Below are 16,865 nucleotides of genomic sequence, written 5' to 3'. Positions count from 1 at the left end.
TGCCCTTGGCCCACGCCAGCTCTCCTCTTTGCCCTTGGCCCACGCCAGCTCTCCTCTTTGCCCTTGGCCCCTTTTGGGGATGTGGTCCGTTTTAGAGCATTTTCAGAAGCAAAGCCTGAAGGAGGAGCAGAGCCCAGTGAGGCTGTGCAGCTGCTTCAACAGTTCTTAAGACATTCTTAAGTCACATCCAGCCTGCATGATTTGACTTGGAGTATTTTCTTGTACCAACTGTGAGGGATTCCATTGGCAGCCACTCGATTCCAGACATTTGTTCTCAGTAAACTGTTCCTCTGTTTAGCTCCTCTGATTGCCCCAATTACACTAATTGATTTCCAAATGTACAAATACAGTTGACATGTCACCGAAATTAGGACTTATCCAGTCAGGAGCAGAAGGGAAGCTTCAGACGGTAAGCGCTGGCATCCTGAGGTCCCACAGTCCACGGGAAATGTCATGGACGCCTCAAAAGCAGATGCTGATGGTCTCCCAACACATAGCCCCCATGCTTCCTGTTCACCCAGTCATCCTATTCCTGGATCACACAGCTTCCAACTGGATCCTCTGATGAGGGCTCACAGAGCCCCCTCCCACCTCAGAGTTTGCCTGGATTAGGGTCACTATTGCTGTGATGAAGCACCATGAATGACCAAAGCAACTTGGGGAGGAAAGGGTTTATCATGCTTTATGCTCCCCCATCACTGCTCATCATGAAGGAAGTCGGGACAGGAACTCAAATAGGGCAGGAACCTGGAGGCAGAGGCCATGGAGGGGTGCTGCTTACTGCTTGCTCCTCATGGCTTGCTCAGCCTGCTTTCTTACCACAGTGGGAAGTGTTCTCCCCTATCAATCACTAATTGAGAAAATGCCTCCAGGCTTGACTACAGCCTGATCTTATGGAGGCTTTTTCTCAACTGAGATTCCTTCCCCTCAGACGGCTCCAGCTTGTGTCAGGTTGACATGAAACTAGCCAGCACCAGTTTCTCAAATCTTTTCATTCCAGACCCATATTCTTCCTGGGAGTGAAGCTGGGACTAAAACCATGCCATGACCACTACTGGGAAGCCATGCCTTGGTCCATTCACACTTATTATCATGTAGCGGTTTTGCTTATTAGATCAGTTTCTTGCTCTCTGGCAAGGGAGAGACAAGAAGATACCGGCCAGGGGAGTTTCTGATGAGCAAGATCGGGGCTGGAGTCTAGGAATAGCAGTAAGGATGGTAGGGAAATGCTAAGAGGTGGATGGGAAAATCCTATTGTGGTGGTTTGAGTAGGAATGGCTCCCATAGACTTGTGTGTATGAATGCTTGGCCGATAGGGAGGGGCACTATTAGGAGGTGCAGCCGTGGTGGAGTAGGCGTGACCTTGTGATAGAAAGTGTGTCACTGTGGAGGAAGGCTCGGAGGTCTCCTATGTTCAAGCTACGCCTAGTGTGACGGTCTCCTGTTGCTGCCTGTGGATCAAGATAGAGAACCCGCAGTTCCTTCCCTAGCACGCCACCATGTCCTTCCATGATGATAACGGACTAAGCCTCTGAAACTGTAAGCCACCCAAATTAAATGTTTTCCTTTACAAGAGTCGCTGTGGTCATGGTGTCTCTTTACAGCAAATAGAAAGCTAAACTAAGGCACCTATATAATTGTGCCATGGTGCCATTCTCCCTTTTACCAGTGTAGTCAGTAAAGAATCATTTAAATGGGCTGGGCATGTAGCCTAGTGGTGGCATGCTTGCCTAGGATGCACTGAGGTCCTGGGTTTGATTTTTCGTACTGCAGAACAAACCAAAATACTTCAGTCAGGGTTCCTATTACTGCAATAAAACACCACAACCCAGACCGGAGGTGGTGGCGCACACCTTTAGTCCCAGTACTCGGGAGGCAGAAACAGGCAGATCTCTGTGAGTTCGAGGCCAGCCTGGTCTCTACAAGAGCTAGTTCCAGGACAGGCACCAAAGCTATAGAGAAACCTTGTCTCAAAACAAAAAGTAAAACAAACAAATAAAAAAAAAACACCACAACCCAAAGGAATTTGGGGAGGAAAGGGTTTACTTCAACTTTCAACTCTTGGGTCTCACTCTATCACTGAGTAAAGTCAGGACACAGATTCAAGGCGGGAACCCAGAGGAAGGAACTGAAGAAGTAGTACCATCACTGCCTTGCTCCTCCTGGCTTGCCCAGAATGATTTCTTATATACATCAAGACCACTGGCCCAGGGGTGTCACATCAAACATTAGTCAAAAACAAGTCCCACAGGCCAGTCTTCTGGGGACATTTTCTCAATTGAGTTTCTCTCTTCCAAAATGACTTTAGCTGCTTCAAGCTGGCATCAAAGCACCCAGGACACAAAACAACCAAAAGAATCAAGCAGCAATCTTGCCCCTGGTGTGGTCAGAATGTCTACACAGAGCTGATGTACCCAGGTTTCTGTTTAGGACCCCACTCCCCTGCATAGTTCTTGGCTGAGAACCAGGACAATAGATAGGCACAGTCGTGGGAATGGGTGCCTAACCTCCACCTTTCAGGACAAAAGCCAAGGACACTCTGGAAAGTGACCAACACAGCAGGCACAGGTGCTAACCCATGGAGCCAGCCCAGGGGATCTCGGAATGGACCTGGAATAATTTGTGGCAGAAATTAAGGGAAAACTCAGAGAATCACAAGGACACAACGGAGAAGCCAAAATACTGAAAGGACTCCCTGTGTCCCTACTTAGAATTTAACATCAGACAGACATGGCTGAGGTTGAAACATTGAATGGAGCAGGGTAAAAAAACCACAGCCTGAGGAGCTGCTGCACATCAGGTCCTCCTGTCACCTAAGGCCAAGAATATACCTAGGAAGATGCCTGGAACAAGAAGGGAGGGTGAGCAGGTAGGCTGGGGACACAGAAAGAGGCAGGCAGAAGGAGGGAGAAAGGAGAGCCCGCGGGAAGGGAGGGACAGCTGGACTCAGGACAGAATGATGCCATTAGTAGACATCCATGCTTCTTGCCTTGGCTGCACGCGGGAGCCGGGTGGGTGGTCCCCTTACTCATGGCTGTTACAGACTGGGATGCCTGGGGACAGGAGACTATCATGGATGTGTAGGAAGGTCAACAGATATGAAGACTGCACAGAAAAACAGTCACAGCAGATGCCCGCAATGGGGGGGCGGGCAGGGATTCTGTACTGTTCCTACAGTGTTTCTGCAGATAAGAAACAACTGCAGTGTTAGAGAAGACAGGAGGGAGGAGAGGAGGCAAAGGATAGAGAGGCTGAGGGAGAAGGGGCCACTCTCGGTTCTGGCACTCGAATAGGTTTTCTGCAAGCCTTTGGGGAGATCTGACCACATCCACCCTATTTTTGCAGGGCCTGTGAAGAGTGGCCTGGAACAGAGTTCCACTGCTCTCCTGTAAGGATATAAGTTGCCCTGCCCGCCATCAAACCATGCCAAGGGAACAGTCTCAACTTCACATGGATGCCTGCTGAGAAGGACCCTCCACATCCTTTCTGCTTTCGAGGGTTTATGGCTCCGCAGAGACCACTTGGTGGGGGAAAGTCTGTTAAAAACATTCCATCTTGCAATTGAATGACTCAGGACGCAGATGGAGCTGAGTAACTGTCGGGGTTGGGAGGGGGTTACCTTTCCCTCCTCTGCAAGCCTGGATTCCTCTGGAGTCAGGGACAGTTGCAGAATGGAAGGGGCCAGGAAGACTGTACCAACTTAGAGAGGGAGCCAGAGAGAAAGGAACAGGCTGGCTCCGAGCATTTTTTTCCTTTCTTTGCTTTATTACAACCTATATCCAGTTCTCTGCCCAGGTAGCTCGTAAGGATCATAGTTTGTTCTACTCAGAAGGACGAGAGACACTGTGATCTGTTTCATTATCTGATAGCTGCAAAGAACCACGGCAATTTCTGAGCTCTGCCCGGAGGCCAGTCGACCTCAGATCGCCTTGCCTCTGCTGTGGGGTTGCTCAAAACTCGCAGTGGCCTCCATGCTCTGAAATCCCACAGCTCAGCAACAAACCCACTGCTGAGGATTCGGGGCCCTTGGGAGTGCAGCAGGGAGGATGCTGAGTTCAGGTTAATGAGAGAATGGGCTCTGAAATTGAGCGCAGCTAAGAATATCTCCCATGTACTAGAAAGATTCTATGCCTGCGCTCTTGATATTTCGTTTTTAAAGTCAAGAGAACCGTACCTCCCAAGGAAGGGCAGCAGGGTTAGAGGAAGAAGTCTGGGGAGGAGTGAGGCCTCTAACCAGTCTTTACCGTTCGTCTAAACCTACATACACTGAAAATGACGGCCCGGCTGCCATCCTGGTATGAGAGATAAGCAATTAGCATCCATAGGAAATGCCTTGGATATGTATTTTGCTGGCACTGAGAAAAGCATGACAATATTCCCACCAAATTGCCAACCACGGTGTGCGGGGTGGGGGAGGGGCAGGCTTTCAGATGCCATACATTTCTGCACAGTTGTGATTTGTAAGTAAAACATGCATTCATCTTGCTGTTAAATTAAGAAGCCAAAATTAAAATCAGAGATGCACTTATAGACAGTCTATAGCCATACCACTCTGAACATGCCCTCTCCAGAGACATGCTTATATATACATACAATCTATAGCCATACCACAATAAACATGCCCTCTCCAGAGACACACTTATATACATACAGTTTATAACCATATCACCCTGAAAATGTCCTCTCCAGAGACACGTTTATAAACAGTCTATAGCCAGACAACCCTGGATATTCGTATCTCAAAAGCGAAGCAGGGCTGAGCCTGATCAGTACATGGATGGAAGAGACATGCCAGGAAACAATGAGAAAAGCATCAAGTTCACCACCAAATGGACGAATTCTATGCCCAGTCATATCTGTAGTCTATTTCAGTCAGGGTGGAGTTGAGAGAGGGTCATTGTTCTTGGCAAGTCCACCTGCCTCTCTCTCAAGTCCATACCCTGTTTCCAAACCATGAACGGTTCACTGACCCATGTTCCCGTGGAACTTGGAAACAGTCTCTGTGGTGGTTTGAACGAGAATGGCTCCCACAGGCTCACACAGTCAAATCTTTGGTCCCTAGTTAGTAGAACTGTTTGGGAAGGATTCGGAGATGTGGCCTCATTGGAGGAGGGATGTCACTGGGTGTCTTAGGTGTCTTAGGTCAGTTGGGATTGGTTGGAGTTAGTGACTTAATCCTTTGTAAAAGTTTGTTAAGGATTTCTGTAAAGTGTCTCATTCCTTCCCGATGTGCTCTGTTGTTCAATGAAAACAGAACAGACAGACAGACAGACAGACAGACAGACAGACAGACAGACCTCATCCAATAGACATAGACAGACATAGGCACAGGTTTTTGGCTGTAAAGAGACACCATGGCCATGACAGCTCTTATAAAGGAAAGATTTAATTGGGTGGCTTACAGTTCAGAGGTTCAGTCCATTGTCCTCATGGACATGTCATGATGGGACATGGCAGTGTATAGGGAGACACGGTACTAGAGACAGAGCTGAGAGTCCTATATCTTGATCAGAAGGCAGCAGAAGCAACTGTGTCACAGTAGGTGAGGCCTGAGCACACATGAGACCTCAGAGCACATCTCCACAGTGACACACTTCCTCCAACAAGGCCACAGCTCCTAATAGTGCCACTCCCTATGGGCCGAGCATTTAAGCACGAGTCAATGGGGCCATGCCAATTCAAACCACACACTGAGGGTGGGCTTTAAGGTTTCAAACACCTGTGCCAAGCCTGTCTCACCCCCTCTGCTTGCAACATGCAGATCAGATGTAACTGCTCAGCTATTGCTCCAGCACCATGGCTGCCTGCCCACTGCCACCACACTCCCCATCGGGGCGGTGGTCACAGACTCACCCTCTGAAACTGTAAGCAAACCCCAATTAAACGCTTCCCTTTGTAAGTTGCCTTGGTCATGGTGTTTTATCGCAGCAACAGAACGGCAATGGAGACTCTCTCTAAAGACCCCATCACATACAATTGCACACACCTGCTCCTGGGCCTGTGTGCCCCCCCCCCTCCCCGAGGCCTGGATTTCCTGAGGCCCTGCTTCATGTGTAATCAGGTCCTAACTTGGCTGGGCAAATGGAGAGTTTGCTACAGAAATGAATGCACATCCGAGCACCCTGACACCCATGCAGCCTCTCTTTTTCCTGAAGTTTCTCATGAGTAAGAGGGTCGATCACATTTGGTCTTCCCATGGTGAGTTCTCAGCCCATCAGATCACAGTGTGGGACTGGAGGGTTTGGTGCCCTTCCTGACTGTGTGACACAATATTATGGAAATATCTCAAACATCCTAAGAGATGGAACTTCTACCGACCTCACAGCCGGAGTTAATAATACATCTTGAAGTCACTTAAGACTGCTATCCTACTATGTAATCTGATTTATCTTAGATTTCCCATGTGATAAACTTTTACAGCCTAAGATAGTACACAGTTGTGATCATGAGTTATGTATCCTTCCATCCCCTAACCCAGATCAATGCCAGTCCTGAAAGCAGCAAATACAGAAGCTGAGAGCAACTTGCCTTCATAAAATCTACCATAAAGGTTGAAAGCAATGAGGTATGGATATTGGTTGACAAGCAATGACGTTTATTGTCTCAATTGGCAGGGATTGGTTGGAGCCAGTGGCTTAATCCCTTGTAAGAGTGTGTTAAGGATTTCTGTAAAGGGTCTCATTCCTTCCCCATGTGCTCTGCTGTTCAACAAAAACAGAACAGACAGACACACAACTCATCCAATAAACAGACACAGAGACACACACAGACAGACACAGGCATAGGCAAAACAGATTCACAAGACAGTCTCCCAGCAGGCACATATTCCCACACAGGCAGACAGAGGACAGACAGCACAGAGAGCAGGAGGGAGAAAATCCAAATCTGGACTCGCCCTCGGCTAAAGGACTCCAAGAGAAAGTGCTTTTATTTCTTCCCTTAATGTGACCCAGATGCATCGTTAGTGACTCAGAGTTAATCCCTAATGTGTATAATCCAAGCACTTGATAGCTCGGAGTTCCCTCCTTTCACGGTAATGGCAGGGAGTGTGCTGGTGCAAGATGCACACACTCCACACACCTGATGACGCTAATCACTAATGCACACACTCCACACACCTGCTGACGCTAAGCTCCTCTTCCCTAAGCTCTAGGATGAGGGAAATGGCTCTGTTGGCTACATATGGACATCCTTATGAAGCAGAACTAGACAATTACTCTTCTCTTTCCTTCACTAGAAAGAAAGGGGAAAAAAACCCAAAGCAGCCCCTGGCAGGTGGGTCTAAGTAGCAGTGGCCCCTGCTTTGGTGTTTTAGATGTCTGGCTGTTGCTAGAGCCTGTGCTGTATCTGGAAGACTCTTTGCCTCTCCTGGCTTCTCTTTTCCTGTGCCTTCCCTAGCCATCTTGCAAGCAGACGTGGGCATTTAAAGTGGTCAGGCTGGGGACGGGCTTCAGACATCCACAATGAGGAAAGCAAACATGACGTACTCCTGAGTGCAACAAAGAACAACCTGCTTTCCAACTGCCTCATAACTAGCAAGATGAACATCAAACGGAGCCGTTCCTGCTCAACCCCAAATACTATTTCCCTTTCAAAAATAACCCAGACTCTCAGGAGAAGCGCCACAGGCTCCGGCACGCAGGCAGGGGACTTGCATTGCCTCCCTCTCTTCCTTTGATGACAGCCAGACTCTCACAGTACCAGATGTGGAACAATACAGCCTCTGCCCCTCATCACTACCCCAAGCTGCACCTGGGCGGCAGGCTTAGGCAGTTAGGAGGTTCTCTGTGTGACAGCCGGGTATAGGCAGAATTTGGAACCACGTGGTCTAATGCCATTCTATGCTTGTCAGGAGCCCAAATATCACAGATAACAGACGACAATAGCAGGCTGTCTGTGATGATGGAGAGCCAGCCTCCCAGACTGGAGGGCTGCCCCCTCACCTCCTTCACTGCCTGTCACCCCCAACCTCCCAGCATGCCACAGGGACCCCTGCACTCCTCCTCTGCGTCTGCAGGGATCATTCACCTGTCAGTGGCCCCCACTAGACATGTCACAACAGCTTAGGGAGCAAGAGTGGCAGACACTGAAATCTCTGGCTCTTGTGCAGCCAGGAGAACACCGCGTCTGTGTCCTCCAGGCGGCTTCCTGTCTCAGTTCTTTGAGGGCAGACCTTGGCTTTATCCGCTGCTAGTTCCATAGTCCGCGGCCATCATTAGCTTTCAGCACTGGGATAGCAGGTGCACTGCTGGGGCCACCTCAAAAGGCCTTTAGCTGCTTTGGCTCTAGCGCCTGGCCCCCAGTGATACCATGTTGACCGACCGCTCTAGGAGAGAGCCTGGGTTGTTCTGCCAGCTTGCTTCTTTTCATGTGGCTAGCTGGCAGTGCGAAAAGCCAATCAGCTCATCCTAAAGTCTCTTATCAATCACCACAGTCTCCACACGATGACATTTGGTTCTTGATGATGCTGAAGCTGGATGCATGAAGCTGGGACTGGCGGGAGTTTGGTCACCTCCACACATCCCCCCAGCCATGCTGTCCTTCTTGCTGCTCCCAGAGGAGATGATGCTTCCTGCCTCAGAGCCTTTCAAACTTTCCCCCTCTTCTAGGGATGCCATTCCCTTTCTCTCTTTCTTTCTTGGTCCAGGCCTCTCCAAAGTTATCCCCTTAAGAACACCTCTAAAACAGGTTTTGCCTCCTGGATATCAACCATCAGATAAGGATGGCCATTAGTACATTTCCCCACCTGCTGTCTCTTTCCTTTACTAGCATAGAGAGCTCAGCCTGTGTATTCCGTCAGGCATGTGTAGGAACTCGAAGGGAAGGTGACACACAGCTGCTGCTCAGTAAACTCTACCGACAGTGAGGTTGTATTCCGAAAGTCTTCTATCCCTTCTCATGGTGCCAGAATGAGCTACTTGTGGGGACCTGTCTCAGGTCACCTTTCCTTCCCCTCTGAGTTTCAGCCTCAAAAGCCCCTGCTGCTGGCTACCTCCACTGTCATCAATCCCTGCACTACTCAACTTGTGACTTTATCCTGCACATACTGTGTGACTACCTGGTGTCCCCAGGTCATTCCGGAAGTCCCTCCCCCAATTCTAGTTCATGATCCAGGCTCACTGGCTCTGTTTCTTCTCCTCACCCATGACTTTTATCCAAGCGACCAATAAACAATATTCTCCTGGACCACCGCAGCAGCCCCAAGGCTGGACCTCCTACTGTTCCCTCTGCACCCTCTGTTTGGAGCACAGTAGCCAGTGTGATCCTTTGTTAGGGCACCTCTGAGGACAGCACTCCTGTGCTAGGACCCCAGGCTCATTTCCCCTTGCTCTCAGTCTAAAGATCAAAATTCTTAGCGTGGTATCTGCAAGCAGGAGAGACGGCCCATGTGGGTGCACTAATACAGTTGTCCTGGGATGGCCCCACCCCTCTCGGTGAGCTGTAGTGGCTTTCATTTGTATTCTAACAAACAAAGTTTGCCTGAAGATCAGAAAAGTGAAAGAGCCACACTAATCAGCCTTACAGGCCAGGCAGTGCTCACACACACCTTTAATCCCAGTAGCCACACTAGCTCGCCACAGAAACCAGGTGGTATTGGTGCATGCCTTTAATTCCAGAACTAGAGAGGAATGTAAGACCGGAGGAGACAGCATTCTAAGATTCCTGGAGGCAGGACCACCATTTTGGACCGAGATCGAGGTAAGAGCCAGTGGCTGTCTGCTTTGTTTTTTTGGTCTTCAGGTTGAATCCCAATATCTGACTCTGAGTTTTTATCGATCGTGCTACAGTTAGCATCAGCCCCTTTAAGCTTTTCAACCCGTGCCACTCTGTCTTTCCCTCAAATCCATTCCCTCCCATCAACAGCCTAGGGTTAAAGTCTGGGCAGCAGGCAGATGCACATACATAATGCACACACGTGCACACACGTGTCAGGCCCTGCAGGATGCTGTCCAGCTGTGTAATGTCAAGCTCCCTTACCAGGAAGATGCCACTCTATCTAGTTTTACCTCAGCTGGGTCCCTGACTGCCCACACTCACCCAGGCTGGCTGTCCCTTCAATTACCCCAGCTTGGCTCTCAGTTCCTCCATCTCTTGCTTAGGGTGAGGGGCCTTAAGGTATCTGTGACTTCTAACTCTAGGTCAGGCTCCTCTCTACTCAGAGTATCTTAGAGGAATATCCCGAGCAATGCTTCTCAATTTTCCCAATGCCACAGCCCTTTAATATAATTCCTCACATTGGTTCCCCAACCAAAAAATTATTCTATTGCTGCTCCATAACTCTAATTTGGCTACTGTTAAGAATCATAATGTAAATATCTGTGTCTTTCTGATGGCCTTAGGCGACCCCCGTGAAAAGGTCAATGGACATGCAGAGGAGTTGCTGCCCACGGGTTGAGAACCACTATCCTAGATCTTAACCATGCGTCATTATTCAGTTATCAGCCCTCCCTGCCCTCAGGGGTAAAGGAGCAGGGTTAGTCTATGTCCCTGCACACAGGAAGACACTGGATGTGGGGGTGAACCTAAAGATCCAATGACCAAAGCAGGCATTATGGAGACACTGGCACGTGTGTGGATCCGTGTGCACTCTGGTGTGCGTGTCCTCTTTCTGTAAGGAGAACGGGGACAGGAACTAATAGATCTGGGCACCCACATCTCTTACATAAGTGAGCTCGGTCTACGTACGCGACCTAGAGGAATTTCCCTCTTTTGGCAGACACCTCTGGCGCCTGTCTATGGACGGCTTTTCCGGGAGGTGTGTTCACAGGAAGTGAAGCCTTGGTGTTCTACTGCCATCACAGGCCCGTGACCACGGAGGATTCCTAGCCCCTGGCCAGAGGACAAAACCCTGTGTGGAAACTGCAAACAGCAAGCATACATCCCAGACAGTGGGCTCTGCCCTGCAGGGGGTTATGTTATCCCCTGACCCCTTTCATTTCCTTGGTGTGGCAGGCAGTGTCAGCCTTGAAAGAAAGGGGTTGGTGACAGCCAGGTCTGAGGTCTGAAACCTAACACAGGACCCCTTCCATATCCGCACACAGGGCCTGCACTGTCAGGGGCTGAGCCCAAGAGAAAGGGCGTCGACAAAGCACCAATAATTCCCACATGCATATTACTATCATATTCTGACACACGGAATAAGACAGATAAAGATGGAGAACCAGGGATGGTAGCTGCCACCACAGGAGATAAAGTCACTCCCTGATGCCCCCAACCCTCTGCTGCCACAGCGAACCAGGCCCAGCCTCTGTCACCCAGCTGCCCCATTTCAGATTGGAGGTTCTTTTGAGACTGGAGGATTAGTCCTTGGAAGGCCTCCTTAGTGTTCTGACTCGCTTGGAAGTTGCATGGAAGCTGGGACACAGAGAGCCTTGGGGACGTGTGGGGTTTGGGGCTGTCCACTCTGTCCAGAGACTGAGACAGACTGGGTTGTGGGATGAATGGTGACCAGTTTCTCTCTCAGACTCATCAATCAAGACTTTCTCCTCGTCCCCAGGCCTTACTCCTGCTTTCTTGTCCAAAGCAATGTATCCAGCATTCTTGACCTTAGCCCAGTCTCTCCTTCCTCCACATGAGACCTAGCTCAACCCCTGAGTGTTGTGAAGTCTGTGTGTGCACGGCTGTGGGTCTTTCTGCACGAGAGATGACAGGCATTCTTTTCCTCAGCCAGTCTGCCAGCTCAAGCCCAGCCCACACACTTACTACCACCACCCCAGGTTCACTGCCATGGACAGAATCCCAATCACATCCTAACCCACCACCAGCCTTACCCTCCTTGCTCTTTAAGCTGTGGATTGAAGCCAGCACAAGGCCAACTCAACCCTAAGGGGATCTTGGCACTGGGGAGGAGAAGGTTATAGTCTACAGCTTCAGCTAAGCCTGGGGGGGGGCAGAGACATGATGATTGGCAAGGCACAGAGGCAGGTGGCCACTTGCATTCTGAGGGTTTGTTGCTGTTTCTGGGGACACCAAGCAAGCCTTTATCACACCATATAGGAGGACATGTACTAAAGGGAAGGGGCCAGTCCCCAAGGACAAATACTATGGGTTCCACTTCTAGGAGGTCCCCGAAGTGGTCAAGTTCATAGAGAATAAAAGCAGAGGCTTGTTGCCCACATGACTTGTTTCTCTTCCAGATGCCCAGGACCCAAAGGACTATTCATAGGCAAAGAGGATCTACTCCATTGCTCCAGCATTGGCCTAGGGCTCCTCCTAGGTCATGTCTATGGCAGCAGCAGAATCCACAGCATCTTCTAAGGGAGAAGCTGCATTGGCCAGGCCTGAGCCTGGGTCCCACTGAAAGAGCAAGGTAGCCTTTCTATGGGACCTAGGCTGGAAGGCACCAAAGAAGGAGTAAGGATATAGAAGATGCCCCAGAGACTTCTGAGGCTCTGAGAAGGGTCCAGCATGACAAGTTCCAAAGTCTCAGACATGGCACCAGGTAGGAACCCCTCTCCCGAGAGGACGTGCCATCTGTGTCCACCCCACTGACCTGGTTACAGGTGTTGATGTCCACCCCATTGCGCAGGTGATCCAGAGCCTTGTCCAGGTTTCCCGAGCGTGCCGCCCTCAGGAAGCTGGTAGCAGCATCGGCCTGTGGAAGAAGACAGGAGGCCGTGAGTATCCCCGTGCAGGTAGGATCTTATAGTCCTGCATGGTCATCTCCTCCTACTGGGAAACTCTGGTGCACACAACACCCCCATTTGTGGTGTCGGCACCCCAGGTCTTGGTGGGCCTTATTGCTTCCTTTCCTTCAGGTGCTTTTGACAAGATCATCCGTGCAAGGATTGAGTATTGAGTGATCCCAAACCAATCCCAGTGGTGAGCATTCAACATGGCTGGGTTTGGCTTCCCTTTATTTTTTTTTTCTTCACTGTTAAGGATGGAACCCAGAGCCTCACGCATACCAGGTTAGCACTGCACCACTGAGCTACATCCCCAGCAAGAGTAAGAGTCTCATTAAGTTTTCCAGGCTGGCCTCAAGCACTCTGTAGCCCAGTTGGACCTTGAGCCTGTGATCGTCCTGTCTCAGCCTACCAAGTCACTGGGACTGCAGGCCGGTACCTCCAGACCTGTCTGGTTCCCTGCTCTTGCTGGGGATCAGGGTATTATACAGGCTTCCATGCGGAAGATTCAGCAACATAGGTACAGAAGTCAGTGTGGGCTTTGCCTTGTGTTTCTAGAAGTAAATAACGCATGTGGATAGTATTCTTCAGTTAAAAACCCTACGTGACAGTTAATACTGTGGTCTTTGTTTTACAGAAGCCACTGAAGAATGGAGCACTGGGGTGACTAGATGAGGTCACAGTTGAGCTAAGAGGCACAGCTGGACCCCACGCAGGCAGCATAGTTCTGAAATCCGAGGCTCTTTTCTTTAAGGTGTGTGTGTGTGTGTGTGTGTGTGAGTGTGCGTGCGTGTGTGTGTGTGTTAGTATTTAAGTTAAATGCATGCAAATGGAATTGGTTGTAAGCTGCCATGTGGGTGTCAGGAACCAAACCTGGTTTATATGGAAGAGCAGTCAGTGCTCTTAACCTCTGAGACATCCCTCCAGTCCCAAACCCCAGGTTCTTAACCTCCTAGCTTTCCAGCCGGTGGCCTTTGCCAAGTGGGTGCCCAGCACAATCCTTCTTCCCTTCCTACCTGCCACTTGGTCATCTGCCACATGGACAGCAAGACCCTGCTGCCCAAAGCACCGGTTTGCGTTGAAGAGGAATACCAGCCAGAGAGTGAGAGCCAGGGCAACAAGGGACAGAGTTAATGTAGACAAGATGGTGGGGCACAGAGGACTGGAAGGTGGGAGAGGCTCACCATGGATGTCCTGGGTCCCAGTTTGAAAGCTAGAGTAGGAAGAACCCTTTTTATACCCTTGTGATGCTTCTGAGAACTATCAGGTAATGCAGAGGGTGAGCACAGCACTTAGTCCGAGGGGACACGCAAGAATGCGCTTAATACGAACAGTAGCGGGGCGGCAAGCTATGTATTTCTCCAGACAATCCCACTACTGTGTCCTCCCTTTGGTAGGTAAGTCCTCTGTCTTCCTTTTTCTGTAGTACGCTCTCAGAGAGCATGCGGTAGTGGACGGAGTGGTGTCTACAAGGGTAAGTCCACTCCCTAGCCCTACAGTCCGGGCTGTGTCCTCATTTGCAGAGAGTCTGTGCAGAAGTCACAGTGTGGTTCTTGAGATGAGATCAGCCTAGATTCCTTAGGCCAGCCCTAAATCCAGTGCTCGGTGCCCTTAGATAAACAGAAGCAGTAGCATACCCAGAGGAGACCAGCAGAGAGAGGGACTGCAGTCACAAGCCAGGTGGCCCTGAAGAGGACAGAGCACAGAAAGCCTCCCTCACGCAAGGAGCACGGCCCTGCTCCTTCTTTGTATAGACTTTCGGTCATCCTTCCTGGTAGAGAGCAAACTCCTTGCTTTAAGATATCTCTTTGGTGGTGCATTGCCATCGTGGCTACAGAAAACTATGCACTAATGGTCAGACTTCCTAAACTCAGAAGACTTACAGCCCATAACTACCAGGCTCAAACACTGCTAAGCAGGCCAGCACTGAGCACGGCCCACAGAGGGGCTGTGTGCCACCACCAGTGATGACAAGCACCAGCTGTGGTGAGAAGCAAACATGAGACTGAAGCTGTCCCCCAAGTCTGTCTTCCTGGGGCCCAGGTACATGCCTAAGATGCCTGTTCCAATCCAGGCCCTGAGCCTGCTCATGCAGGACCTGCCCCATCGATCCAGGAGGCCCACTGCTCTCCTTTCTGTTGCCCTGAGGTATTTCTGTTCCTTATCCCTCTAAGCCTGAACCTGGCTACTTTCTGGACCCCAGGACTCTGTGGCACTCTGGTTTGTGTGGTCATCTTGTTTGATTTTAAGGTCCTACTGAGTGCCCCTCCTGTATGACACTGCTCCTGGACATTTATCATCTTTGCATCTAGAAATAGTGGGGAAGGAGCTTGATTTTAGATGAAAAGATGTTTTTAAAACACATCTTTTTCTAGTTATTTAGTTGTTTGCTTCTTGGGGGCAGGTACTAAATCTTTTGAGCCCAGGTTTATTTCACTGCGAGGCCAAGGCCTACCTCCCTTGGCCTGGAGCCGGCTCCTCAGTAGGGCATTGGTGGCGGGAGAAACATCTTGAAGAGGGGGAGTCTGCGTGAGTTCAGTTCTCAGCAGACTCGGACCACAGCGTCTCTCTCAGATGCCAGCTATGACTGCTGACTCAGAAGGGCTTTCTGATCCCAGCTAGCGGGGAAACACGTTATTTATTTCCTAAGAAGAGGCGCTTTCCACCAATGAGCCATTACAGCACAACAATAACAGGATTCGGGATAAAAACCTGAAAGAGGGGATAAAAATAGAAGCAATCTCAGATACCCTTGCCTGTTCAAAGCCCTGAAGATGGGAAAACTGTGACAGACTAGCAAGGGAACAGGAGCCAATCTGCAGTCGAGAGGCGAAAGGCTTTTTGCAGCTTCCAGAGCATAGCAGGGATAATCACCACAGCCAAGTCCTAGGCCCGGTGCATTGCCAACCCTGGGGATGGAACTCGATGCCTTGTTCGTACCAGGCGAGTGTGCTAACCACAGCCCAAAGGGTAGGCGCCATTGTCATCCCCATTTTAGAGTTGGTTACACTGAGGTTTGGAGAGGGAAATGGTTTCTCCAATTCTACAGCTCAGCATTAGTCTAAGAAGGCGTGCATGGCTAGGGCCTGTGATGTCAACGTGTGTTCTCGGCGGTGTTTGTTTTGTTTCCTTTTTATTTCTGATTTTTATTTTATTATTTTTGTAAACCTGACTGTCCGTCGAGGCAATTTTTCCACGTATAGGGCACCAAAGGATGCAGTTTAATCCAAGTTGGTCCCACAGGTCCTGGCTCTGTCTCTGAGCACGGTGTCAAGGTCAACATAGACCTAGAAAGGAATCACCTGGTTTCAGTCCTCCTCTTTTTTTCCACAGATGACAAAACTAAGAGCTGTGAACATAGAAAGAATGGCGAATGCCACCTGGATAATTGTTGTGGCTGTGTCCTTTTGATTTCCTAACGGACAGAGTAGCCAGGACACAGCAGCATTCCTGTAGTGAAGAGTACATAATGATGTCACTCCCTCTGGCTACTGTGTGCCACGCCCTCTGATTCTACAAAGGGTTTACTGAGGTTCTATTTTAAGTCTGGTATCCTGTTGGGAGTGGGCGGAATAAAAGAGATGGGGTGAGAAAGTGAAAAGCCTTGGGATACAGTGATTGAGTTATGAAGCGGTCACTGGCACCACAGGGACTCACGGTTTGGTTCCACACTCATTCATGAGTGTGTCCTGGGCCACAGAGCAATGGTTCTAGCTGGTGTACAAGACTCATCTCTACTATTTTATTCTCTCAACTCCCCCCCCCCCCAATCTGTCTAGTTCAACTGCTCCAGTTTAGCTCCCTGTGCCAGGTGCACACAGGAACAACCTAAACGGTTTAACAGGGCAGGAGGAGTCAAAAGAACCCAACACCTTCCATTAAAACCACTGACTCTAATCAATGCTAACCAGACAAGCAAAAGTAGTAGGACATTGCATGTCCCTGGGCTCTGATGAACTAGAGCAAAGTTGTGGACCCTCTTGAAGGTCATTCATCCCCAGCCTCAGGAAGCAGCATTGTAAAAGGAGGCTGGACTGGGATGGGGAGTGCACAGCATACATTTTTTTCATGTGTTTGGCCCACATCCCTCCCACTCAATCCATGTGATGCCTTTGAACTTCCTTTCAATGCAAGTACAAAACTCTTACTATGTTTTAATTACTCAACATCAGTTAATTTGCTCTTCCCAAGAATTCCATGAGGCTGGATCTCCCTAGGAAGGGAAATAGAAAAGATCTC

General features: G+C 49.7%; 1 protein-coding gene across 8 annotated transcripts in view; it reads right to left on the bottom strand.

The window, feature by feature from the left end:
• The window catches only part of Ank1 (ankyrin 1), a 182,076-nt gene that overhangs the window by 67,778 nt on the left and 97,433 nt on the right, over window positions 1-16,865 (bottom strand). For all 8 annotated transcript variants that reach the window (XR_003378308.1, XM_005362423.3, XM_013352009.2 and 5 more), the window contains exon 2: window positions 12,494-12,595. Coding sequence is in view for 7 of the 8 variants with exons in the window: in XM_005362423.3 (XP_005362480.1) it covers window positions 12,494-12,595 (102 nt within the window). In the remaining variant the exon portion in view is untranslated. The remainder of the gene's footprint in view (window positions 1-12,493; window positions 12,596-16,865) is intronic.

This window comes from Microtus ochrogaster, linkage group LG7_11 (genome assembly GCF_000317375.1).
Source record: "Microtus ochrogaster isolate Prairie Vole_2 linkage group LG7_11, MicOch1.0, whole genome shotgun sequence".
In the NCBI taxonomy this organism is placed as follows: domain Eukaryota; kingdom Metazoa; phylum Chordata; class Mammalia; order Rodentia; family Cricetidae; genus Microtus; species Microtus ochrogaster.
This window is presented reverse-complemented; position numbering and strand designations above follow the sequence as displayed.